Source organism: Opisthocomus hoazin, chromosome 3 (genome assembly GCF_030867145.1).
Source record: "Opisthocomus hoazin isolate bOpiHoa1 chromosome 3, bOpiHoa1.hap1, whole genome shotgun sequence".
NCBI classification, from domain to species: domain Eukaryota; kingdom Metazoa; phylum Chordata; class Aves; order Opisthocomiformes; family Opisthocomidae; genus Opisthocomus; species Opisthocomus hoazin.
The window spans coordinates 74,709,041-74,736,311 of record NC_134416.1 but is presented as its reverse complement, the minus strand read 5'-3'; the positions used below and the strand labels follow the sequence as shown (position 1 = coordinate 74,736,311).

Genomic DNA, 27,271 nt, shown 5'->3' with positions numbered 1-27,271 from the left:
CTGTGAAAGCCCAAAGCATTACAGGAATTCCATTTGAGAGGGTGAGGATCCTTTCCATCCCAGGAAAGCGGATAATCTTGCACCCCCTGAACTAAGCAACAACGTTGCTGGTGGTTTCAGGGTCAGCTGAATCTGGTCCAGAAGCAGCACCAAGCTAGGTACGGCTTCAAAAAACGGCCACAACCAACTCCTCTTCCTCCTAACCTTAAGGTGCCGGGAAAATCAGCACGACCAGACTGGTAGCCTATGAAAAAATATCCACAGTCCTACCAAACATACCATTTCCTAACTTATGACAGACAAGCTTCCTAGGAGTTTAGACCTTAAAATCCTCCATAGATGCTGAGAAGAGAGTTACACATGGAAGAAACACAACTTTGAAGAAACTTGTTAACAGTAAAAAATATGGCAACTTCAGTCTCAGTACGGTAAAAAGGCATTTTTAGAATAAAAGTGACCCCTTCTAATGCAGGGCTATCACGTCATTTGTCCAATGGCATTTTTCACTAAAGAAACGCTCCTCCAATTACAAACATCAAAGATAATACTTTAATAATACTTTTTCAGGTATTTCTAAAGTTTATAACTTAAAGTTACTGTAGTTTTTTACACACACTTCCTGTTTTTATCTTGAAAGGACAGCTAATCTTAAAAGAAGTCACGCATGGATACAGACTCACTACCTAAGCGCTGTTTCTAAACATCCGCAGTCCGGCTCATCTGTGGCGAAAGAGCTTTTCTTCCCCCACAGCAACAGGCTCCTTACCAGCCATCGCACACGTGATGGCTGCTGACATAGTGAGCGACCTATGGACCAGCTGCCTCAGCGAGAAAGCCGCTCCCGCTACAGGCACGTTAGCCACGGGCTCTGGCCAACAACCGCAGAGCCGACTGCACCTGCTGACAGCTGCCATCCCCTGCAAGAGCTGATTTGTCTCTGAGCAGAGAAGGCGAAGCACGGCCTGTATCCGACTGCGAGAATCAGTCATAAGCCTCAGCCGCATGGCACTGCTAGCACGAAATTCCGTCACTTTGTAACATGTTATAAAAATTCACTGATTTCCTTCACAGACTAGAAATAATCACTGCAATTTTCCATTAAATAGAGCATCATGAATTCAGTGAAAACAGAAAAAAAGTATTAAAAAGCCCTTTCAAAACAGCTCCTTAGTTGTACATTGCTTGAACTGAACCCCTGGTATATGAGCAGCATGAGTAATCTCATTTCATTTCCCGCCATAAGTCCAAACAGAACACAAACAATAAAAATCAGAATAATCTATAAAAACCACAGTACATCAGAAATCTATGTAAAAAACATATGTCTGTATCAAGGACCTCAGTAACAGCTTAAAGCACCACTCAAAATTAAGTACCATACATGTTACAGTACATGCCATTTATTATGACAATTTAAGGCTAAAATAGGTACGACTCCCTTATAGTCAAGCTTTCTCATATTTATAAATGCATACAAACATTACCTAGATACAAATGCGTAGGTTTTTTTTTTATTGCTCTGAACCGTCTACAAGAACGTTCGACTTTCCCAGATGTTGCCTGTTGGCCTTTTCAACCAAGCTGAAGTCCTACAATTGCAACTTACAGCACTTGTACAATTATAGACCTTCCTTGATTTGAGCTGCAAATAAATTCAAAGACGTATCAGACAAAATTGCTTGTCACTGCAAACTCCGTAACTTGGTTAACTAAACATTCGTCCATAAGATACATAGTAATTCACCACAAAGATAATTTCTGAAATTCTTCAGGAAGGATTTTCTTTTCAAAGTAATACGTCTAACGAAGCGGCAAACAAGACAATCAGCAAGAAATGATTGACTAGTACCAGTCTAACAGACTGGACTTGTAAAAAAAAAAAAAAAAAAAAAGCTGAATACGTGCTCCAAAACAAAGAGCAAACTCTTCTTCTTGCTCACAGAGCAATTATGTTTCCTAACTACGCAGGGCAATGCCTCATTCTGCCAGTGCCAAATTCTTTGACTGTAGCTTGTCCATTTCTTGACCAATATTTCCTTCAACGGTGTCACACTGGGCAAGAAAAACCTGAGAATAAGAAACAAACAAATGTTATTGAGGATCCAGTTATAGTAACGGTAGATGCTTCTTAAGAACAGAAACTGCAGTTTCCATCGTGAATTTATGAATTTGTAGAAGCCAACTCAACAACCACCTTTTGTTCAGTTTTGATAATAGTTTATTCACAATTTTGTTTACCCAGAATCCCAAGAGAAATATGATATCCAACAAGGCAACAACGTGGTTGCCCAACCTCACCAGTCCTGCCGCTGAAGTACTTTGAGTTGATCCAAAGTTCATACACAACAATACGGATCACAAAGGTTCAGACAAGTCAGTGCTTCAGTTTAGAACATGACTTTTAAACTCCCTTCTAAAACGCACACTTCTGTAGCCAAGGGTGGGAGCAACAAACCTACTCAGTCAAATCTAAAACAAGCTTTCATTAGACCAAGGCCTCTTCTACTCCTCAGGACTACAGAGCAACATGAGCCTTCATCCTTATCAGTAAACAGCTGGTGCGCCTCGAGACACAAAAGTTCCTTTCCAAAAAGGGCAGTCCACAGCACCTTAAGCCTTCTTAGAACCTGTCCATGAGTTCTTACAAGTATGGCAACCCACACACAGCAATTCAGAGCCAGAAGCCATCAGTCACTTTGCTTGTGCTGTACACAACACACCAGCACTTTCAGCCAATAAATCCTTTTAAGGCCAATTCCAATTGTAGTTTCTGAGCAGACTCTCCTGCTATCTACACGTGCCTTGCACTCGGCTTTGCGGTGTTTGCACTAGACTTTAACAGTCAAACCAGATATTTAATGTTGTTTACATTAAAATGACATTCAGAAACTTCCTTCCCTCCAGAGCAGCAAACTGTTGTGCCAAGGGAATGTTTCTCAATCATCAAACTGTTTTGAAGTCACCTGTCTTCTACCAATCCCTTGAGCTAGCATCAACTCACTTGTGCAAGGGCTTGGGGGATGAAACAGCCAAGGTGGTAACAACTGCAGCTGCTGGCTGCAAGTGGTTTGTATCTGTCTCTCCAGACAACAGAAGGCAGTTCATAGCTCCCCCTCACCTTCATGAATACTTAAGAGTAATTAGCACAACGTGCCATTGTTTGCTTGCTCTGGAAAAACAAATTCTTGCTGACTGCTCTGGTCTGAAATCCCTTCGTTCTTCTGCAGTCCTCAAAGGGTTCACAACCTACAGTTGCAGAACACTGTGCCTATAAAAGCACATCAATAATTCTGATCTCTGCTCAACAGAATCTGCTTTATGTTTTAACAGCAGTTCTCATACAAAGCCCCACTTATTTCTGCAGTAACTTCACCCAGGAGTGGAGCTCTAGCAGCTTGCCCTGAAGGTTACAGCCATACCTCTGTTACAAAGTTCTGCTGCTTTGGTTAGGCACGTGGAATCAAGTGCATGTTCAGAGCCCATATAACAGAGCTACACCAGCAGCCATCTTCATTCCACTTTGCATTACCTGAACCTAACTCTGTAACAGAGTACGCAGGGCTTTGTCCCTAAAGCTATAACAAAAAACATTCCAATTATGAAGTACTTCTTGGTCAGGCTTCCTCTAAAATAGATGGCTATTTTAAAAAATTTGGGAAACATTTATAGAAAGTATTTAATAAGGGTACAGTAAAAGACAAAACCTTTCAACTCCGTATATGAATGCAAGGTACTTTCACAAAAAATTTTCAGGAATCTAACCTGTGACCGAAGCTAGCACAATACAAATAAAAGTAGTATCAGTAGCACAAACATCAGTTTATGGAAGTTTGGCTTTTGGGGGAGGAGGGAGGAAGGACAAATTCCAGGATTTAGTAGCAAACCTTCAGTTCAAGGTGTCTAAGGAAACCATGCCTAGGAATTTGTAAGCATCACACAATGGCAAAGCAATCAAAAACCCCACCCCCCACCACAGCTGCTCTTCTGCTTCTACATATTTTACTTCAGAGACTCTCCACAGAAAGTTTGTACATTGCAACAGAAGCTAAATTTTCCAAAGAACACCTCTCACAAGGTCCAGCAGCAGTTACAGTTGACTGCATCTTTGTGCCCAGACCTCAGCCATTGCTCCAGCCCACCAACATATGGGAAAGCAGGAATCATCCCATTTTCTTTACAAGTTATCAGAATTACTTTACATCATCAGGCAGCCATAAGGCCAACCACTAATGTAAATTACAAACATTATCTGAAAATAGCATGAACTATGAAAATCTGTAATTCTGTGTGCTGTTTTATAAAGCTACTACATACCTCTCAAACTGAAGTTATAAGAAATACCAATACAAGAACAAACACTGAAAAAAATCTAAGCTCTTAAACTGCTCTCATTTTCACAAACTCTTGGTATACAAGTACCCAGCATTAATGGAAAACAAAACAAACAAAAGCATACTCACCTGAACCCTTTTCACCAACCCCTTCTTTTTCAGTTTGCAATCACTGAAATTCTCTGGCAGATTCTGCAGTAAAATAAACAAACAAGCTGATGCAGCTTAATGTTGAAATTAACACATTAAATGTTGAAATTAACATATTAAGCTCACAGTAGAAACTGAATGTATCAAAGAATCATCTTAACAGACATCCTGAAAATGCCATACCTGCTCAGTAAGGAGAGATTCACATGAAACAATTTAAAAGAAAAAGTCATAAACTCAGTAAGTCTGGGACACAGCATGCTGGTTGCAAAGAACTGAGCTAGCAAATTTACCACGTGTCTTTAGGCAGCATACAGCAATAACTGCGTACGCTGCTTTGGCTACGGTGGCAGATGTTAACTGTTCTGCTGAGCTTCAACTTCAGCTTTTATCAGAGACTGTAAGATGAATTACTTTCTTACAAACACATTAACGCAACCACCTGCCATCATTAGAACATGCAATCAGTAATGCAGGCATTGCCACCCTATTTACGCCGTACATCCGATCTTCTCTGCAACCTACTCACGGAAGGTAACAGATGTGAAGTGTTACATGCTGACAGCTTTTAATTTAATTCAAACTGCATAATTTTCCATACTCCTACCACCCGGTGTATCTACATATGTCATCTTAGCCAGTGTTACATGCTTTGTCCTTTCGCAGCACTGTGAAATTGGTGTGTTGGCAGGGAACGGTGCTCAGGTTTGCAGTATGTTTTTCAAACGGGTAAACCAGATGATTATCATCATATAAACTTTATGCGAACACTCTTAGAAACATCATGCTCTCATTGTTGAAAATGCACTAAAACCTTGGGAGTTTCTCACTGTTACACCTTTTATGTTCTGCTTTCACTCCATATCAAGAATGAAGGTTTCCCTATAATGCTCTCCGTTTCGTTTCAGCTAAAATGCAAGCCCCACTGGGAGGCTTAGATACATAATCTTTGATAACAATAAAAAAAAAAAAGCTCTTTTATTGTCCATCCAACCATACATGACCTTTAACACAGGAGTCTTGCACATAACCTAATATAGGAGTTAAAAATACACCAGACTCCCTACTAAAAAAGGTTTTTTCATTTATTTTGTTAAGTGTGCTTTTGGAAGATGTGCAAGAGAAATAATCTTCTGTTCCTGTAGTTCAGCTTCCATTTCTGTTGTTCCAGCTCCAGTTTTCCTAAATAGCAAGATTGTTAAGCTGAATAAAACTCATACATACTTTTAACACTTCCCTTCCCTCCCTTGCAGAGAGCTTTTATGTCAGCCTGTACCTCCTGAAACAGAACTGGAAACTGGACATATTTCTTTCCAGTGGAAAAATCACCTTCAGTATCAGAGGCGCAAGAGAGTATGTGGATTAATGGAGATACCCTTCCAAATGCAAACTGGTGCAGTGTTACCTTACAAACAAGGACAGAAACATCTAAAAACTAAGAGTTATACTGTGCTTTTGTTTGTGTTGGTTTTTTTTTTTTAATTTATGTTAACCCTCCCAACACCAAAGACACTCTTCAGTCTGTCCTAAGATGCATTCCATCACCTGTTTTTTCCTTCCAACTCCTTGTATTTTGTGGGTAAGAGGAGAAATAGCTTCAACAGTAAGTTGCCAGCTTCACTCCAGGAATATGTCACGCACAGTGTAAATCTTCCTACAGAGGCCAGTTCTACGCTGGTCACTTTCTTCATTTATGTAACGTCGCCTTACGTCCTTGGATTAGCAGCACAGAATAGGTTCAGAAGCTGTTAATACATTTTCAACAACAGCCTGCCTAAAATGAAAATTCCTTTTTACAGGTGGCACGTGTCCATTTTCCAAAGCACACTTTTTATTTTTTTTTTTTTTCAATTGCTCATTTTGGAAGCTACTTTGCTCTTCACAAAGTGTATTTTCTAGTACTGTGTACTGCAATAAGCCCTGGCTCACTGTAGCACGCTAAACCAACGTGTCTTCTCCCAGTAAGCTGGATGCTATGAAAAGACTGTATTACATGCTTTTCTTTCAGAAACTGATAGACATTACAAAACAATTGAGAATTTAGTTTAAAGATGTGGGTCAATTCTCTTCAAACACCAGTTCTAGTTCACAAATAAAAAAGGCAGCCTTTGGAATATTTACAGCTGTCACAGGGAAAAAAAGTTTTAAAAATACTACAAAATTACATGAAGTATTCTAAGGGATCTTACACATGTAACCACACCTTGGTTTTCAACAACACAATTCACTTTTTAAAATGAACAAAATATGACAAGAAACACTTAACATAAAGACAGTATTTGATGCATACTGTTTTGACTTCATCTACGTAATAGCCTGAAAGAACAAAGATCAGTTAGGCCTAATTACTAATGGCTGATTCTCACCAGAAAACAAAGATGTTATCTCACTGTCACTGAAATTCTTCTAGGCCTTGAAGTTTTCCATGACTTGGAATTTCTTAATAATCAATTAAAAATTAAATTATACACTAGCCTGGTTACACTACCCATCTCCCTTTGCTGAGTACTTACTTCAGGCTGTACTTTCTGAATGAGATTCTGGTCTATGCAAGTATTCTTACAACTCTGAAACTGCAATTTAACAAACTATTTTTCTATCATCAGAATAGGCCTAAGTTAACTTTCAATAGCAGACAGGGAACACCAGCTGGGCTTACCACACAAAGTCTGTTTCTAATACAAATATTAGTAACCGGAGGAAACTTTGAAATCTGAGTTTAGAGAACATATTCAGACTATTTCTGGTTTTGACAACATTTCTCAAAACTCTTCTTTTTAATCACATCTGTTAATGCATACTCCTACGTTTGCTTGTATACCCTCATAGCTGGGTTTTGTTGTTTTTTTAAAATCGCACCTTGCAATCCCCTTGGCAGACATGTAATTGGAAGGCCTAAATGTAGTAACTTATCAAGCTGCTTAAAAGGTGTTCTGCAATCAAATTAGTAAACTTTACAAGTATTAACATCAAATCAAATCTCACAGTCTCTCTGCTTTACCTTAGTCAGCTTACGTCTCCTCTCCAGGAATACGTTGTCCAACTATTCAGGGTTTAACAGGTGAAGCTGGCAATAAACCTTAAGTCACAATAACATTTTAATATTTAATTAAAATAAAATTTAATTAAAGGAGTAGCTTAAGCCTAGGCAGTGCTTATGCAAAACTCTTGCCAAATCTACATTTTGGTGCTAGCATTGCTTGCAGAGCAGTAGTTTGGATTAGTATATGGCTTTCTACTGCACAGCATATTCTTACTTTTATAGCAGGTCTCCTCTTTGCATCGTACTTTCTCTGCGACAAAGCCCTGCTCAAGTCTCACAGTCCTTGGTCTGTACAGTCTTAAACTTTCGAAAGCGACTGCAGTGCTGGCTTCACACCAGCAACTTCTGTAGAACTCCTGGGCACAGGTTCTTTATGCTCCCCCTCATCCACCCAGAAACAGAGCCCGAGTTCCACGGCCACCAGTGGCTACCTCCCACCCCACGCCCCTGCATTCAGAGTTGCTCACCCACATCTCCTCAGGAGGTCCCACCCTGCACACACTGACAAGACGCACTGCAGACACGCACACGTTACACCCTCGAAGACCCATCTTTTGTATGCACCACACTCACGCTTTATACAAGACATCCTTAACACCAATCACTGTTTACACACTAGTAAACCCATGTGTGTGCATCTTCTACCTCTAGATCCTCTTCATTCTCGTTAGCTACGAATCCAGCATCCCTCTCCCAAGCACTGCTTCTCCCAAAACACAGACCCTCTTGTCATGTCTTTCCCCTCTCCCACCTCATCTCCTAATAAAAACCACCTCCCTTTGCCACAGGACATCACCTTCAGCACTGATCAAGTTCCGTTTGCTGTGGAAGTGCTTTCAATAATGATTTTTAAGCTTAGTGTTACCACCACATCGTCGCTCTCCTCTGTGGTTATTTCTCATTTCCCAAACCACAGACCCCAGTACGTAGTATCTGATGCCTGAATCCACTTTACAGCAGTGTAGTCAGTTAACAAACAAAACAATTGCTAGCAAAATTCATTATTTACGACTTTCATGACTTATGACTTTCTTATCAGAACCAAAGGGACACCATTCTTAAAATAGGCTCTCTCCTACACTAGCAGTCACTAGCAATAATAGTTAGAAACATTTTTGGTTTGTTATCAAATTGCTTAAAAAAAAAAAAAAAAAAATCACTGCTACACATCACACCAACACTATCCAGTTGCAATCAAGGATGTTTTGCTGACACCCCATCCATGTAATAAGAAGCTTTTTTGTTAGTTTCTTTTAAAAATCCAAAACAACAGATAGTATTTTAGTGTCTAGTTTTTATTGACTACCAGCCCTTCTTTTTTTTATCTTATTGTGAAATAAATCGATAAATTGGGTAAGCACATTATGTTGACAGTGAATCTTTTTCACCTAAGTAGACATCTGAGCAGCTTCTTGAAAAGCAGCTACTAAATGGCAGCATTTGTCAGGGGGTTTTCTGAATGCAGAAGTGGTAACCAGGCGCTCTACCCTCACTGAGGGATGACAGTATTTTCATGCTCCTTGTGCTTTAGAAAAATTTTCCCCTGAAGCTTTGATTTTATGTTTATGATTCATGCGAAGATATTTAATAATTATAATAAATGTTTATTTATCCAGATAAATTCAAAGGTTTAGTAATAAGTTCTCATCTTATTGTAAGTCGCAAAACTTCCCAGAGACCTAGGAAATGTTTGTTACAGGCACAATGATGTTTTTTTCAGAATACTTCTTTCTTTTAATCCTTGACATGTTGATTTGGTATTGATTTACCAGATAACAAGTACAGCACAGACAAGGAGACAGTGAAAAAAGCTTCATCAGAACAGTACAGTAACTTAAGTAAGTTTTACAGAGGAATTACAACCAAAAAAAACCAAATCCTCAAGAAAGAAGGACGGGCCACCAGAACATAACTGTGAGTCAGTAACGTTATCAATGTCCTCAATACTGATACATGCAATTTGACAGGTGATTTTGTCGTGAATTTATGTAAACAAAATCAGTGAGTGGTATTTCAGAAAACAAAGCGCTTTTTTTCAATTATTAGATCAATCTGTTCTCTGCAATACTGTCTTTCTAGATTACAAATCTGCCATTTACTGAGAAACCATTGTGAGGACAATGTAATCTCTCCAACTGCAATACTGGTGACAGACTTCACAAATTAGAGCAGGCTCACAAGAAGTACATAACGTGACAACAATTTTCCTACTGATCTCAGAAAAGCTTCCCTTCTTTTTTTCCTGGAAAAAGCCTTTCATTTATTTATAAAACTGTGCCAGCTGATCAAGTAAAGTATTTTCTGTGTTTTATTACAAATCTCAGCAAGCAGTGTACTTTGACTTTTACTCCTGGACCAAATGTTTTAACTGCTGAAATAAATGGTATTTCTGGTGATGCACATGCACGAATCTTCAACTGTTGAACATAATTCAATTTCCATTCCTCCTGAAGAAAACTTTAAAGATCTGTGGCTTATAGGAACATCCAACTGTGTTACAGCATTCAAAAATTTCTAAGATGCCCATAAGATTCCCTCCATCCTTCCTGCTGTGGAAGTAGTAGCTATTTAAATATATTTAATGTTAAAAAGTTTAAGTTACAGCTACTCTACCCAAAGGCATCCCTTCAAGACTTTCCTTTCACACCTCTGGCAGTGACAACACTGTATTTTTTTTCTCTCCCACCCCAATACTGTAAGACTAGCAACCTACTTCACTTCTAAATCACTTCTTTTAAATTCAGAGTTGTTGAACACATGGGAGTCTAGTAAAAAGCAGTACTACTTCCAAAATCAGCTCTACTAATTAATGAGCTCGTCTGCCAACAGTAAGAGAGTAAAACCTCCAGAATAAATAGAAAACAATATGCAGGCTTCCTCATCCTTAGCTCTCTGTAACCATACAAATCTCATTTTGTATCAAGCTAGATGTTCTTGATTGCTCCAAACAATGCATGACAGCCAAGACACTTTAAAGAGCTTTCACAACAATTCTGCCAAAGAAACAAACTGAAACATTTACAGTGGAAGCTTGCTGGTATGTTTCACTGCTACAATGCATCCATTCTTCTGTCTTAACAGAAAACATCTCACACTGTCACTCTTTTTTTTTCCCCCCCTTCACCTTTTTCTAACATGCTGTTGATTGAATTGATAGCATATCTATATGGTCAACTGGATTCAAGAGATTTGTCAGAACTTGATTTTTATTTGGCTAGAAAAAAGAATACTAAATTTTGTACAAACCAATTCTGAGATACAGATAAAACACTTCCTGGAAGCTTTAAGTTTTTCTGCTTTGAACTTCTATTTACCACTTTTTACTTCAGTGGAACAAATTTACTGTTCATATACATACCTCATTACTGCTTTGTGTTGCTACCTCTGTATGTCGCACAACTACGGAGTTTTATGTGGCGATGGCATTTACTTGTGCCAAGTAATACCTCAGGAAGTTAGGAACTGCTGTCTATAACAAACAGCAAATACTAGTTTACCATTAAAGGTGCACTATACGGAAGGAGGAAGTAAGTTAGTGAGCTCCCCACCATTCCTAGGAACACATCCATATTATATAGCACCTGATGATGGCCAATTCAAATTATTACTCCATGATTCAGTCTTCTGCTGAACTTTTTCAAAGTGTGCATCAATTAAATTGTGTTTGGTTCACCAATTACAGGCACTTGCACGGAATCTTCCTGAAACAAGCCCATGAAGGGTCACTGTGCAAAGTAGTAGAACCAGAGACATCACTACCACAGAAAATCAGCACTTTTCCTTCAGAGCAGGACACTATGATCATGATATGCAACATAATTATATAATGAAGTTTACAGAGAATGGCCAGCAGACAGAGAAACAGAGTACGGAAATACCCTAGTTGCCACAATCTTCTACTTATCTCTGCACAAGTCCCTTATTCTCACCTAGCTCTCAGCTACTACACGATACAGGCAGATACATATCATGCTCTGGAAATACAGTGTAAGGTTATGATCCATTAATGACTGTGAAGCACTTGGATATACCCCAGTACATTCCAAAGAAAGAATCCAGTCCTCAATACGCAGGCATCTCAAATAAAAATACTGTCAGTCCACATACGACTGACCAGAAAATCCTTCAGTCGTCAGGACCTCCTTGTTACGCAATACAGAATACAAAGTGTATCTGGTGGGTTTTTTCCAGACCTTTGCTGTTACCATGAAGTTTAACATTAAAGTTTGCCAAGACAAACTAAAAGGGTAAAACTTGAGTAAAGGATACCCATTTCATGCAGTCTTAACAGGATGCTGCCCCATAGGAAGCTCCTCCGTAGCCTGGGGATGCATACACAGGCATTAATGTCACCATTTAGAAACAGATGCTGCCAAGTAGTCTTTTGGAGACATACAGGGGCAAGAGCTGGATATTAAAGAAAAAATGAGCAAACCAATTAACTACTTTTCAAAGCCAAAATAATTTTTTTAGTATTCTAAAATTTCAAATAAATTACAGGAAAGGTATATTCTTAACATAAATTTCTGTTGAGATTTGACCCTCTTCTGTTGTTATCTACTTACCATGGCATCTATCTGTTCTAGGATCTTCATGAACTGCTCTGCAGTTCCTTTTATCCTCTTGTCCAGCTGCTTTAGTGCTTCTGCTTGGAGATCCTTTGCTAAAAATCCCTGAGGAGGAAAAAGAGAGAAGGAAAGACAAAATTATTCCACACTCTACAGAATACTTGTCTTAGAAAATCTGTTATTCCACCATAGCAGAAAACATCTTTTACTATTTCCATAGTTTCAAGTATAACAGGGACTCCAATCTCAATCTGTATTCTACCAAACCCTGAAATGCTAAATGTAAGATCTGCTAGGTTTTCTTAAAAGATTAAACAAGTAACAAACATTCTCCTTTGGACACTCTTTATGTTTTTCTAGATTTAAAGAATATAATTTACTCAATATGCAACAGTATTTACCTTTTTCCAAACAGTGCCATGTCTCTGTTTTGCAAACTCATAAATAGCATTTGAAACGTTTGAAAATTGAAAAAATGAGGAGCAGCCTATTACTGACTACAAAAAACCTCTAGATGGTATTTTTCTTTAAATATACAGACCTACAAAACTGTTTCGCAAAGATATAAAATGACACAAAACTGGCATACCTTCTGGATACTTGTGAACTCTTTATTGACTTCCTCTAACTTATTAGCTATTTGCTCCACTGACTTCTCCAAATCTTTTAACTTCTTTAATTCAGCCTCTTCTTCTGGACTATTCTGTGTATTCAAAAGTACAACATTCACAACTATGGAACAAATAGAGTCACTATGCAGCCAAAAAGCAGCAACAGTTATGATACTGACATCAAGGCTTTTACTGACTTAAAATACATACTACACTGTGGTTATTCTTTCCATATTTTAATAGCTATCAAATAAGCTTCTTCCAAAGCTTAATTACAAATACAGTTGAAGTGGAAATGTATATAAACACATTAAATGAGATCAATTTGAAGGGAGAAAGCAAAATTGGAAACAAGGGGGGGGGGGTTTGTTAGCTTCGCTTCTTTAAAGCAGAGGTAACATTTATATCATGAGATGTTACCTTGTCCTCTACTTGGCAAAGCCAGTCACCAGTCATTTCACTAGATATAACCCAGCAGACTCAGTAGTTACAGCTTTATTTTCTTTAAACCGGAAAAATAAGATGGGCAGATAAGGTCATCAGCGCACAGAAGCAGCAGATTAGGCAGAAGTTTGTCAATAACATAAGGCAGAAGTCAGTCCACAGGGTAATTTCAGAAATGTACAAACTGCAGAGTTATTTGCAGTACAATCAGAGATTGAACTCAACTTTGTGGGTAGGTATACAAGATTAGGTTTATGCTGTTACCTGTTTCTGTGTTCAGAAGCTGAATCACTAACAGAAATGCCAATAATTTAAGGAAAAAAAAAGTCCAGAGGCAACACTTACCCTTTTCCCAATCAACATCACTTTGCAACCATTTTTAACACCAAGTGCTGACAACGGTTGTTCCAATTCTTTCAGAGACTTCCCTAAATGGAAAACGGGAGAGGAAAAAAAAAGTTAAGATACACTTAGTGACTTAAGAATGTCTTCTTGAAGACATTCAAAACACAGACATCTGAAAGTGACCAAGATGAAAGGCATAATCTATAAGAAACCTTGACAGATTTGTAAGTTACCTTTGTATATCAGTTTCTGAAAAGAAACTGGAACTCCAGTGACTTGCTCAATAAGTACAGCCATGTCCTGTAGTGTAGGTTCACCATCATCTTGTTGAGAAGCAACCCGAATACTGTGTTTTTCATTACCTAACAAAAAACAGAGTAACAGTAATACTTATCGTTACCTAGAAAATATTATAGGGAATCTGTTTCTAATATTTAATTCCATTAACGCAGAAAGTTCTCAAATCACTGATTCTCGTGTACAATCACAATTTTCAACTGAAGGATTCTATTGCATTTCCTTCCTCTTGGAGTGACTTACCTCAGTTGAAAATTTTCATTTACATTCTAATAACCCGAAGAGTTGGATCAGTCATATTCTACTGGCATACTGCTCCTGCTAAATACTATTTCCCACCTCTTTTTAAGAGTGCAGATGGCATCTAGACAACCCACAGGCTAAAGTATGAAAGCTCACACCTTTGTGATGTATTCTATTTCCTACTTGTAGAAATTTTTAATGGCATGAGCCTTGGGGAATCTGACACATTTTATCCTTTGCTCCCCACTCCTCATATATGAGAGGTAAGCGATCACTGTCTACTCTGCCTCCCCTCCATCAACCACCTGAGAGAATTCTCACGGACCAAAAACTGTTTCTCCCCGTAATACTGCAGACAGGCAGCCTTAACCACTTTGAGAACTCTCACCCTGTATGTCACCTTCCACCTACAGAACATCCCATTCAGACTGTCTGAGATTAGTTGCATACAAACAGCAGGAATTTCTTGGAAAAAAGGAATTCGTTGATTAATCTCTGCCTTGCAGTAGATCCTTTCTATAACCCTCCGCTCCCACACACTTCAGGTCTGTCAATCTGAAAGCACCCACACGAAATCAGCCACTCCTGGCTGCAAGGGAAATCAAGACAGGCACTTTTTTTTTTTTTTTTTTTTTGCAGGAAGAGAGAACTCTAGACATACCAGAAAGAAAACCATTCTCATGCCACTAATTTGAAGTGCGCATATCTTGTACAAAGAAGACCACTAGAAACATCGATTTCAAAATGTTCCAGCCTCCCAGAGTCCCATGTCAAACGACACCATGGCCTCAAAAACTTGCAAGCTCCAACAATATTTCTTAATTCCAAAATTGTTTTAAGCTCAAAATCACATTACACAAACTCTCCCCCAAATATTTTCCACAAACAGACCTTCTTCCCTGTTTGTTTCTGGGGGGAAAAAACAATTAGGTCCTAACCTCAACATATTTCACAAGGTTGTTTTGATATATACAACTGCTCTGTGTAAGGGCTGTGCCTGTCACCAGTTGAGGGCAAAGACAAATAAACAAGCAAACAGGGAAGAGAACAGCTGAAGTTTGCCTAGCAATAGAAACAGTTTTAATAGTAAACTATGAGCACCTCTTTGGGCAGAGTGTAACAAAAATTTTGCTGTAAATTCACAGCAGAGTGAAATCACCCTGCAAAATCTCTCATGGGTTAGGATCGTTATCACAGCTCATCAGTTTGCTTCAGCAAACGACAATACTAATTTAAAGTAATCCGTAGTGCAAAAATCCAAATTTTTTTTTTTTTAAAGCCTAAATACATTTAAAAACCAGGCCAGTTCAATTTCTTGTAGATTGTCAAGTAATACATGTGGGTGTACTACCATTCTCTTTCTTCACCCTTATGTCCATCTTTCCCCACTTTCACTCACACATGCAAAGCTTTAATAAGAATGTCTGTTCCAAGTACTAAACCAGCATCTGACAGCAAATCAGACAGCTGAAGTCCAAGATGAAGGATGCCTTCTGTTTGCCATCTATATATGACAAAGCAATTACCAGATAAAAACACAACTGGAAATGTAACAACATTCTCAGGTAAGACGACTGTTGGCAAACACTAAAATGTTAGAATTATAAACCCACTAATATTGTTGTTATTGTCATCTTTGCAAATGAAAACCCCTCAGATCAAATGGAGCACTCTGAAAGCACCACTGAGTGCATGAATTGTGATGATTCAAACAGATTATTCCACAAAGTTCCTCACCAAAGACTCTCAGGTAAAACTGTCAGGCGATAAAGGAAACATTTTCACAAAATAATGTATCAAATATAACAGCAAGAGTTTGAAAATAAGAATAAGCAAGCAGAAATAAGCAATCAGCTCTAAAGGTGGAAAGAACATCACTAACATAATGCAAAAGGAGCAGGAAGCCAATTTGTTTTTCAATAATTAAAAAAATAATCCATAAAAACCCCACAAGTTAACAAAAATCAGCTGATGAATACCTCACCAACTTAACGCCTTACTCTCCTCCTCCTTCCTCCTACCGCCTTACCTAGATCCACTCCATTAAAATTTAACCACGGTATTTCCCACCTTTTCTCCACGAGCTGCGGAGTCCAGGCTATTCTAACCTCTTTGCAATAACTTTCTATACTTATTTGCAGACTTGATCGCATCTTTCCTTCCACCATCTTCTCCCTCTTCCTATCTCTCTGCCTGAGGAAAGAACAAATCCACCGTGCCAGCTGGCCTTCCAGCAACCCATCTCCTCAGGCCAGCACCCGACTGTCACACCAGCGGACGCAGCGCTCCCCGCCGCAACCCGGCTGATGCGACGGACAAGACGGGAGCCCACGGGGCAGCCCCTCCTCCAAACGCACCGCGCTGGCTTCAGCGCCTCTCAGCGCCTCACCCCATCCAAAGGAAGGTCACCACCCCGAGGTGACCCCCGCTCCGCGCCCCCCGCCCGGGACAGCCCCTCACCGGCTCCCGCCGTCGCCCGCACAGCAGCCCTGCCCCTGCGCGGGGAGCTGGGTCACGCTGCTGACACGCAAAATGCCATTTCCCACCCCCCTTTCGCCGGACCGGCTGAAGCGACCCAGCCTGAGGGAGACGCGGCCAGCAGAGCAGCCAAACCCCGCGCAGGCGGCGGCCGCGCCGAGGCCAGGCCCCGCGGAGGCCGCGGCAGGCCCAGCCGACGGCCCCGGCAGCTCCGGCCTTCCCGCCTCCTCGGAGCCGCGGCCGCCAAAGGCGCTCACGGGGCCGGCGCCGGGGGCAGACGCGGGCCGGCCTGCCCGCCCCGCCGCGCCGGCTGCCGGTAACGGCCGAGGCGAGGCTCGCGGGGAGCGGGGGCGGCGGGGAAGGGTCCCGGCCTGAGGTAAGCGGCGCCGGGGGAGGCCGGACACCCCCCCCCCCCCCAGCCCCGCGGCGGCTCTTACTGTAAGTGACGGTGACGGTAACCGGGGCCCCGGGCGCCGCCATCTCACCCCGCCACCAGGAAACCGCTCTGCGGGCGCCTACCGGGGCGCGCGGGTAGCGCGTCACTTCCCCCCGCAGCCCCGCCCCTCCGGCCGGGGCGTGGCTCTCACGGCGCCGTGCTTTGTTTGGCGGCGGCCGCGGCCCGAAGCGGGGCCGGGCGCCGGCCCCGCGGCGGACGAACCACGGGAGCCGCCCTCCCTCCCCGAGCGGCTGGCAGGCTCTCGGGGTCCGAGCCGGCCTTGGCCGCTGGCGCACGGCCCTGCTGAGAGCGGGCGGGCCGCGGGGAGCGGGGTGGGGGGGGTGATGAGGGCCGCACTAATTACCAGAAACGCCGCGCAAAAGGATGCGCTGCTGTACGTGATTCTACGTCCCCGCAGAACACACAGAGTTAACGACCACCCCATTTATTACAGCGCCCAGAAGGTTACAAGTACGACAGCGTCACAGTCCCGAGAGCGCCGTGGTTTAAAAACTGCTTTCAGTTCCTTTATCAAATCAGCGTAGGAAGAAGGGAGCTATTTTACAGAGAGTAAGCAGCGGCACGGAGTCTTAGCTTCAAGAAACAGAAACGTAACACAGAGTCAAACTAAACGTCAGCTACCAACAGCCACCACTACTCTGCATGCGTCACCGCATCCGCCAGACACCGAAACCACAACCTGTTAGGCCAACCGCTTCCGCAGAAGGAAACGGCGCCAAATTTTCCATTAATAGAAGAGTCAGTAGTAGAGCGACTTTCTTCAGAGAAAGACCACCATCGGCCATTCACGCTGCGTTCTAGGACGTAGTGATTAATATTAAAGTTACACTGGAAGGACGAGTTCTCCAGGATTGAAAAAGAAATTCGTAATTTGATTTGTGAAGTGTAGTTCGTTATATCCATTGTTCTCCCGGAACGTTTATGTTGCAGGGATCTTCGGCAATCCAAACTCGTCCACCAGTACACCATCCTGTCAGAAAGAAAAAGATGCCACAGGTCAACGGCTCCCCTCCACCCAGAGCACGGCACAGAAGGTTTCTACAAAGCGCTGTATCTGCAGCTGTCACCGTGTCACAGCTGCGATCAACCTAAGAGCATTGGTGTTCTGCCCTACTATGAAGCTGCTTGAAGCAAACACACAGAAGACTTTCTTACGGTTTTAAGAATAACTACCCTGGGAGCTGTAGTGGTACACTTCAGTTCTGCTCGCAGTCTGACAATGTCACGACAGAAGTTACGAAATGCCATTCAGCTCTTTACAATAAAGAGCACTCAGCACACTGTATTCCCTCATATACAGCGTCCAAGATACATAAAACATTAAGCACATTTTTTTTTGTTCAAAATAATAAGGATTCTAAATATCGAGCAACCAACCAAATGTGATTAATCCAAAACAAAAAAATAGGTATTTGGCTTTCAAAGAGGAAAGGACTTACTTTGTTTTTCGTGTCAGTAGGAGTGACCTCTGGGATTGCTGGAGCAGATGCAGCCTCATCTAAGTAGGAATTGTCTTCATCGGCTAAAAGCTCATCACCTAACGCATCCAGTTCTGAAATTGAATTATATTGGTTGAAAAATTATGCAAGGAATTCCTTTTGCAAAAGAAAAGTTGCTCTTACAGAGAAAGAGGATTCATATGGAATGCTTACATTCATACTCATTTAGCATTACATCAAGCATCAGTCGGGAATACACACACACACACGCACAAAATGGAGAGAACATCCTTTTCCTTCACTGTAACATTCCATCAGCGTGCATCTCATGTTTGTCTCATACTTTTGTTACTGATCTTAAAGGAAATGCAGCTTTTATGCTTATAAAAAGTGAATAAAACTGGTGGGTTTTAAGTATTTGACCAATGAAATTCAAAATCACTGTATGACCGTACGATGATTTTTACATCACAATGTAAAAATCACCCTCCACCTTCCTAACCTGCTTCCAAGTCATCTTCATCTATCTCTGGTGTTCCATAGCTACGACTCAGTGCTTCCTGGACTTCATTGGCTTCTTCCATCATATCCTCCAACTGATCTTGTATGTCCTGGGGCAAGAAACAATTTCAGCTGGTCCATGTTTAATAATTTTAGTTAAATTTACCACAGCTTAATAAAATTCTGTTTAATAATTCCAACATACAAGGCACTCAATTTTCTTTTAATGCATAAACCATTTTTTGTAGCAGAACTAATACAAGACACATGCGTTCAGGACTACAGTGTGGCCTTAACAACTATTATAATAAATGTATCAGGCAGAGAAAGAGGAACCTCAAAACAACATCTCTGCAAAATCCTTTTAAGTATTCTTCAGGGTAAACTGAAAACCTCTAATAAATTACCCAGAGTCCAGCATTATCTTGAAAAGCCGGAGAGTATGAAATCTAGATAAATTAAATCTAGAATCTTGAGAATAAGCACTAACCTGAGTTGTGCCACAGCGTAATTCAGAAGACACTTTAGCATACCTATTGGCATTGTACTTGCACACAGTAAGGAGACAATACTTGCCTACAGGTATATAATGCAGGCCATGTATAAGAACAGCATAGGAAAGAGAATTTCAAGGAATTCAGCACTGGTATTTGAAGAGTTTAAATTACTTAAAATTATATTTACAGGTCTTACGGGGGCTTTTTATGCATTTTCGGAAGACAGGGCCAGGCCTTGCAGACCTCTTGAAATGAAAATTTTTGTTTGGCTGGTTTATTTGGTGGGTTTTTTCCCACTGGTTTTGTGGTTTTTTGGTTTGTTTGTTTGTTTGTTAATCAGACACTACCTTGAACTGGGGGAGCAAAAGACTAATCTGCATGTTGCTAACAAAAGGGGAAAAAAAAATGGAGGACAAAAAAGCCATATCAGGAAGTATTCACTAACATTTATGCTGAAGTGCAGAGGGAAGGAAGGGAAAGATTAAAGATTAGCCCAGCAAGGAAACAACGACCAGTGCAAGGCAGCCAACAACTGGTGGTGCAGCACCAGAGAAATCAGGAAGGAATTATGATGGTGGTCCCATATAAAAGGGAGGCAAACTCATCCGAACTAAAGCAGTCAGCTTACCTTTAAGTTACACAGTCCACTTGTCACTATTTCAGCACATTGTTTCTGTTCTTTTATAACTTAAAACTATAGAAGCTTACCTCAATTTGATCAATTTTGACTTGCTTGTAAGCTTTCTTCATTTCCTTCACCCCCAGTTTCATTGCATCAACCTAGAACAGAGTCAACAACACACTCGTATCTGATGTAGCATACACAAGTTAAACAAACGTGAGATTTATATACTGGTACCGTTGTCTTTGTATCCTTCAGTGCCTGAATAGTGTAATTAGCTTGTTCCATGTTAAATGACTGCTGTGACAGATTATCCCGCTGTTGCTCATACCTGTTAAAAACAATGCAAATAATGGCTTTAACACACCACTATTTATTGCCACAAACATTGTTAATTTTATAAAAAATTGGAAAAACAGCAGCAGTAGTCTGAAGATAGGAACAGAATTTTTGTTTTTAAAATTTACAATAAAACAATCACATCAGAATAAATAGCTTCATAAAAATCTGACCATTATGCATCTCTATGTATTTAAAGTTGACAAAGCTACTCCTGAACTAACCTTCTGTTTTACCTGATGGCAATACCATCTTTGTACAGGCTTACACAGCAGGTGAGGATACAGCAAAAGTTTTTATGACTATAAGCTAGAGATGCATTTCACTGCTCGCTAATGCTGCAAGCAGAACGGAATAGACGCAGGTTATCCAAACCACAGTGGCTCTGCACTGGAGCAGGGAGACTTGAAAAATCAAGAAACCATCCTTCTCAAAGCTAAACTTGCATCCAATCAAGAATGTATAATATGTCAGGCTGAACACAAAAATGAATGCATAAAAACAAACAATGAGTCCTCCTTCAAACACCCAATGCAGGAGGTCTGCAAGACAAGCATGATCCAAACACAAAAGAGCTTCTGAACAAGGACTGACTAAATATATTACCGTTCAACAAGACGGAAGAGAGATGACTGAGGGATATGATGATAGCCTATTATGAGGGGCCCAGTGACTATAAATAGGGGAACAACTATCAAGTAAGATTAGCAGGCCGCATAGTCAGAAAAGGAAAAACGCCGAACAAAAAAACAAAATCCAGCAGTTCTTCTCAAAACATCAACTAAACTATTGCATTCCTTACCACAGGATATTTTGGTTGGTAAGAGCAGCCAAATACTTAACAAGTAACTGAGCAAGTCTGTAGAGGCACAATTCATCTGAGGGATATGAAATGCAAGACGATATGAGCTTTAGCATCTAAGAGATTTGCAGTTCAGGGACTGCAAGATATTCCGGTGAAGCACTCCTGAACACGTGCCACGTTCTGACGTTCTTTCCTTTGTATTTGTTGCTGGACACTTTTCAAGGCAGTGTACTAGACTAGATCAGACCACAAGATCATCTATCCTGTCCATTCTGGTTTTGTTGCATAGACACAGCTACCTGCGCTACATGTGCTGAGGTCCTAAAGGATATCCACAGAGAACAGGTAAATTTCCAGTAAACCAGACCAAGATCATCAAGCACACAATTTATAGTGATCAATCAATTCATAATATAAAATGAGGCACCCTCGCTGAAAGTTTAGGAGGCAAGCATAGCTTTAATAATGAGCAGATTTAGGTCAGCTTGTCCCAATCAAAACTTATACACTTGCAAATAAAGCACAAATACGCTGATGCAGAATCTGTAAGGAGATGCTCCCAAAAGGCTGGGTAGCTTGTTCAGCATTTCTCTTGAAAGAATGCTCAGAAGCAAGAGTACTGGAAAGAGAAATTAAAGTGTGCTGCCACCCCCCTTAAAGAAAACAAGGTTTCATTAATCCCCAAACTGAGAAAGGTTTAAACTTACATTCGCTTCTGCTTTAAAACTCTCAATGCTTTCTGCTTTACTGTGTTCTGAAAGACACAATATTGTTACATTAGGAAAAATATTTGACTTTACTCTTGATTATACTGTTTAAACCTAATGTATCGCATTTACGTTTTCGAAAAGATTCCTCATTTACTAGTGCAAAGAGTTTAATAATAGTCACATTCAGCACTGGTCCTGCATTAATGATTAACTAAACAGGCTTGTAGGTAAAGGTTCTAACAGAAAATACCTTCAAAGTTTCTGGCTTCTGAACATTTTTTTTTGATAAGCAGAATACCAAGTGAAACTTCGTCCATCAGAACCATCTTTCATCAACGCACTTTAATGGTCAGCATCAAACAATACTGCAAAAGGTACTTTAACAATACTGTTTATATTAGATATGTTTATTATTAGATACATTTTATATAGTATGTTCACCCCCTTTCAAAAATAGGTTTTCCTATTCCCATTCCGCATAGTGCAGACCTGATGAACAAAACAGCCTCTCTACTAGACTTCATTCAGGAAACAGAAGGAAGGGAAGCCAGTTACTTCTGACTGAGGAATTACAGTACACGTTAGAAGAAATAAAAACCAGTGAAAGCACCGTTCAAAGATGCATGTCTAAGTGATGCTTCAGAATAAACATAAACCCGCAGAATCTTCTATCCCATCAGTAGGGCAAGATGCAATTCTAAGAACCTGATCAGCTGGCTACATCACCCCACTACATGACAAGAAGTGAGTCACATCCTCTCGTGCTTAAATCCCACAGAAGATTCTTACCTTTGCAGGCCCCTCTCTCATCTTCTTCATTTGATCTTTATACTTCACTAGTTCTGCATCAAGCCTAGCGATTTTCTTGTCAATTGACTCAGCTCTGCTATCCACCTTTAATACATGACAGGGAAAACAAACAAAAAATCACTCATTAAGATTTTATTCAGGTATTGGACAATAAAAGGAACAGTCTTAGTTTTATTATGCTTCTAACAGAATTGTTTCTTCGCTCAGCATGTTTTATAAAGTTTCATATTTGTAGAGAATCCAAAACCAGAATCAAGGGAAACGCCTTCTACAAGGCGCAGAAGAAATATTCTGAGGCTGCAGGAAGCTCTGCCATTGTAACACATTCTCATAATTACAAGAGGCTTCCTTGCACACCCACTCAAGTCGTGGCTTCTGTTCAGGAATTTGTGGTAACAAACACTGCCAGGAACTAAACTGGAACCAAAAAAGAAAATCATAGGTGTACCATACTGACAGATAAAGGAGGGCCAGGGATGTGCTCAGCAAGGCTAGAGGTTTATTTTTGGTGGGCAGAGAACATTAGTCCTTCACAGTGATACCTGGATTACCGGTTACATTTAAGAAGCCCAAACTTAACAACCAGTTTTTCAAAGGTGCCTGACTTCTTTGACAGAGATACTTTTCCCACCGCTTCCCGCAAAGGGAGCCAGGACACAGCAGGTCCACCTCGTAGCTACTCCAAATTCTTACTGCACTTTTGCTCCAAATCCCAATAGTAGCTGCGTAACTCAGTAAGAGACCTCCAGCAGTCAATCCTAACAGCCCCGCCGCAGAGCATATCACAGAGCTGTCATTATGGGGATATTTCAACCCTACTGCATAAGAGGGTTAAAGAATGTAATCACATAACCAAGCATGGGTATAGCTCGTTCTAGCAGCATACACAAATCCATAAAGAAACAAAGAAAGCCTCCTTAACATGAACCAACTATCACAGCATTTCTCTGGAAACATCAAAATAAAGCTTATTAACTTCTCATTCCAAGGAGCCTCTCTAGGGATTAGAACATAATGACATTCCAATTATAGCGTGAGACCCATCAGTGCAAATTTACAATTCTGACTTGCTAATAGTGTGACTAAACACCTATCTGTGGATTTGCATTTTGGTGTCTCCAGGATCCTTTTAAATCTCTGCTCTGTGACAGCAACATGCATTTGCCAGAGGCATCTGAGCAGAACATCTGATACGAACACTCCACACAAGACATTAAAGTGCCTGGGCACAGCTGGCACTGAAAAAAAAATGTATTAAGCTTTCTATTATGTCAAATATTTTACCAATAGCAAAAGAGAGAGATACTTGTGATTTTAAAACTCTCGTAGGTTCAAAGTGTAGCACCTCGGTCACGATCTTCATCGGCTAAATGCATCTTTGAGAACAGCCTCCTTCACAGGGCAAAACATGTTATTTCGTGTCTTGATATAATAATTCTCTCAGGCAGTACTAGCAGGAGACGGAGACAGATCCTCCTACATTGACTAATTACATAAAAATATCACACACACATTACCTGGGACCTCAGCTTTTAAAAACGAGAATGGACAGAAGAGGGGAGAATGGATCTAATTTGTCCAAAATAAAACTAGACTGTGTATTAGGACCTGAAGAGCTGCTTTGTGCTCTTCCCAAATAAGGCTTACCAAGGTACGTTTCATTGCTACAGAGGGGCCCCAATCTAAACAAAAGAAAGCGATCATGCTATCCCAAATCCCTATTAAGCAAAACTGCAGCTTATTTAAATTTAAAAAAATAAGAACTTCACATGTAAGACTGAGTTTTAACGTTGTCACAACTATTAGCCTTTTGTTCCTATGTTTCCTACTTACTACTGTACAAAACCTTAAATTTGGGGTGTTTTTTCAAAGAAGTAAAAACAATACCCATGCCACAGTTCCTGATGCATCCTTCCTCCTACTGGCCTCGTGACAGCTTTGAGTCATCTGACTGTGCTCAGCCAGCAAGGATAACAAAACCCGCCACTCTGCGCAATGTCGAGGCACGCACGGCAGGCGCGGCAAGGAAGCGAGCAGAAACTGCGAGGAGGAGCGGGAACGTACTCATGGGGAGCAAGCGGGCAGACGGGAGGGCATCACACAGCCAGCCCAGCAAGCTCGACAGTAACCAGCCATCGAAGAAAAGTAGGGGGAAGTGTTTCCTGGGCTTTAGTAAACACTTCAGATCGGTGATCCCACAGAACCGGCTCCTCAAATGCAAAAATCTTTAATTGTTGAGATATCTTTAGGTGGTGTTTGTTTTCTCACCACAGGAGAAAAAAAAAAAAAAGCAAGCAAGCATGTTGTGTGCTGATCTTATTGGGTTCAGTCATACTGCTTCTGCATGCTCAGGAAAGAACATCCAAAACATAGGCATAATTACTGCCTAAGAGCTGTCTACGTTTTTAACTAATGGTGACTATGAACATGAACTATTGCTCGCCGCATACAACAATTCCTAACTGCCATGTAATGGCTCATTACCATTGAAATAACACGTTAAGAGATTTTACAAAGCAATCTGACTCTCTCAAAAGGTACAAAGCAATGTGTCCAAGATTGGAAACACCACTGAAGTGATATTACTTGACTCTCCAACCCACTGAATTTAACATGCTAAAGAAACAGTGCAAGTTTTTTAACATCTCACACAGCTCTCTTCAACAATAATTCATATGCAATTTAAGAAAAGAAATCTAATGATATCTCTAATCCAGGACCTGTATTGGAGACTTCACTATTGTGAAAATGACCTGAAAACACAGCAAGTCTTTCACAGACCAGATAGGTTACTTCGTGTAAATTGGCACAAAAAGTTAATTAATAAACTTCAGACTTGTAAAAGGAAGTATGTTTCTCCCCACACTTACTAGTATACAGAACTGTCTTAAATTTTAGTTCCATCCACAGAAATTCAAAGCTGTCAAAACAGGGCAAAAAGCTAACATGGAGCTCAGTAACATTAACAGCGGTTTACAGACTTCCTCGCACCGGAGCGTGGTGGTTGGAGCCAGCCCCTCATTTCCCAACAGCTGATCAACGCAGGCTGTTGATTTTGTACCTTAAAAAGCACCCTGTAACTCATCGTTGTTTGTCAAGTCACCACATGCATAAAATAAACCTGAGACTCTGCTTTTCAGTTAACCTGCTGTCTCGTATAGCCAAATTGTCAGAGAATGTCATTACAAACATCTAGAAGAGGATCAAAACTGCAAGCAGCTCTTGGTGGGTGGTGGTGATGACCACCTTTTTGGGAAAAAAACCTAAATTCCAGGTGTTGCCAGGCAAAGCAGCTGCTTAAATTACACTTTTATGTACCCCAAAAATCCACTGGGACTGAACAAGCTCCAAGCAGAAGACCACCTATTGGCACATCTATATCTGGCCGGTTTTGTTACGATTTCTCTCAACATTAGAAAACGCACATTAACTTGGAACTGTCAAAATCAGCCCTCAAAAATCTGACTGACTAATATGGAGCTAGTTGCTGTGAGAAAGGTGTTTCCTGATATTCTGCTTATAGTGCTAAAATGGTACATTTAAGTATTGATAACAGTATCTCAGATGGATTTTGGAGTTCTGGCCATCCACCAAGGCGTTCACCGGTGACAAGGGGAAAGCTCACCCTGATTTTTGACCACGTGCTCTATATACTGTTCTAACCCAATGTACTCCGAGCTATGTTTGGTTTCAATATTGCTAAAAAGCAAGGCGGACTCTTTGTCAATAAAAGAACATCCTGAGGAAGACACTAACTCTGGCCACTTCTCTCCTCGTCCCAGCCACTGGCACATGCAAGAGACTGATGCGCGTGGGTCTGTGTATTATTATACTAAGAACTTAACTTGAACAGTCTCTTCACTGTGTAGCAAAATAGATCTTCTGGGAGAAGAACAGTGACTTTCTACAGACGCTTTCTGCTGCCAGGTTCCAGGGCCAGCGCTCAGCCAGCCTTCGCTACCCTTCGTCGGTGCCACGGCCGCTGCTGCCCCTTCCCCCGACTCGGACAAACGCGCAAGGCCTCTGCGCTCTCCTTCGCCCCTCCAAGCCGGCTGGCGGCGGGCCGAGCTGTAACAACACGCCGCGGTTTGCTCCGCAAGCGTCACAGCCAGCGAACGGCTCCGCAGCGGCACGGCTGCCTCCTGCCCCCTCCTTCCCGGACGGGCCCGGCGCCGGCGCGCAGACGCCGTGGCCGCAGCGGCGCACCCGGACGCGCCCAGGCCCAGGCCCAGGCCCAGGCCCAGGCCCAGGCCCAGGCCCGCGAGCTGTCCCGTCGCTCCCCCCCGCCCTCAGCCCTACGCCCGCGGAGGCAGGGCCCGCGGGGAGCGGTCGCCCTCAGCCCCCGGGCCCGGCGGGGCGGGCACCCACCGTCCCAATGCAGTCGGTGAGGCTGGGCGGAGGCGCCTTCGGCTTCGCTTTGCCGAAGAAGCGGTTCATGGCGGCGGCGGCGGCGGCGGCGGCGGCGGCTCGGCGGTCCCGCACCCGTTCCCGGTTCCGGCAGCGGCGCTCCCTCCTCCCGACCCGGAAGCCCACGGGCGGCGCCGCCGGCGCCCACAAGGCGGGACCGCGGGAAGCCGGAAG

General features: G+C 41.6%; 2 protein-coding genes across 7 annotated transcripts; both read right to left on the bottom strand.

The window, feature by feature from the left end:
* Positions 1–1,384: 1,384 nt before the first annotated feature.
* On the bottom strand, positions 1,385–17,055 carry BAG1 (BAG cochaperone 1). Of its 6 annotated transcripts, none has more exons than XR_012763480.1 (8): positions 16,948–17,055; positions 13,726–13,854; positions 13,493–13,575; positions 12,682–12,795; positions 12,090–12,197; positions 11,794–11,846; positions 7,483–7,548; positions 4,459–4,523 (listed from the first exon to the last, which is right to left on the bottom strand). XR_012763480.1 is itself a non-coding variant. In XM_075416676.1 (7 exons), the coding sequence occupies exons 1-7, from the start codon at positions 16,988–16,990 to the stop codon at positions 1,978–1,980; spliced, it is 630 nt and encodes a 209-aa protein (XP_075272791.1). In that variant the 5' UTR covers positions 16,991–17,051; the 3' UTR covers positions 1,385–1,977. The 6 variants fall into 6 exon arrangements, 4 of the variants coding, with proteins under 4 accessions (XP_075272791.1, XP_075272795.1, XP_075272794.1 ...); XR_012763481.1 differs by lacking the exon at positions 4,459–4,523 and adding an exon at positions 6,182–6,194; XM_075416676.1 differs by lacking the exons at positions 7,483–7,548; positions 11,794–11,846 and adding an exon at positions 1,385–2,067 and having other exon boundaries at positions 4,461–4,523; positions 16,948–17,051.
* A 320-nt stretch (positions 17,056–17,375) lies between these two features.
* CHMP5 (charged multivesicular body protein 5) lies at positions 17,376–27,247 on the bottom strand. The gene is made up of 8 exons (XM_075416675.1): positions 27,059–27,247; positions 22,670–22,774; positions 21,878–21,924; positions 20,264–20,357; positions 20,113–20,184; positions 18,909–19,017; positions 18,407–18,519; positions 17,376–17,937 (listed from the first exon to the last, which is right to left on the bottom strand). The coding sequence occupies exons 1-8, from the start codon at positions 27,125–27,127 to the stop codon at positions 17,887–17,889; spliced, it is 660 nt and encodes a 219-aa protein (XP_075272790.1). The 5' UTR covers positions 27,128–27,247; the 3' UTR covers positions 17,376–17,886.
* Between the last annotated feature and the right edge of the window lie 24 nt (positions 27,248–27,271).

Bases quoted from the DNA above. Each gene is read 5' to 3' on its own strand.
- BAG1 (XM_075416676.1), bottom strand. From the start codon at position 16,990: ATGGCGGCGCCCGGGGCCCCGGTTACCGTCACCGTCACTTACA. The intron at 13,576-13,725 runs GTAACTTACAAA...TTTTCCATTTAG, and splicing joins TCAGAAACTGATATACAAAG to GGAAGTCTCTGAAAGAATTG. The intron at 12,198-12,681 runs GTATGCCAGTTT...TTTCCTCCTCAG, and splicing joins AGTTCACAAGTATCCAGAAG to GGATTTTTAGCAAAGGATCT.
- CHMP5 (XM_075416675.1), bottom strand. From the start codon at position 27,127: ATGAACCGCTTCTTCGGCAAAGCGAAGCCGAAGGCGCCTCCGCCCAGC. The intron at 20,358-21,877 runs GTAAGTTTAAAC...TGTTTTTAACAG, and splicing joins GTTTTAAAGCAGAAGCGAAT to GTATGAGCAACAGCGGGATA. The intron at 19,018-20,112 runs GTAAGCTTCTAT...TTCTTGCCCCAG, and splicing joins TCAAAATTGATCAAATTGAG to GACATACAAGATCAGTTGGA.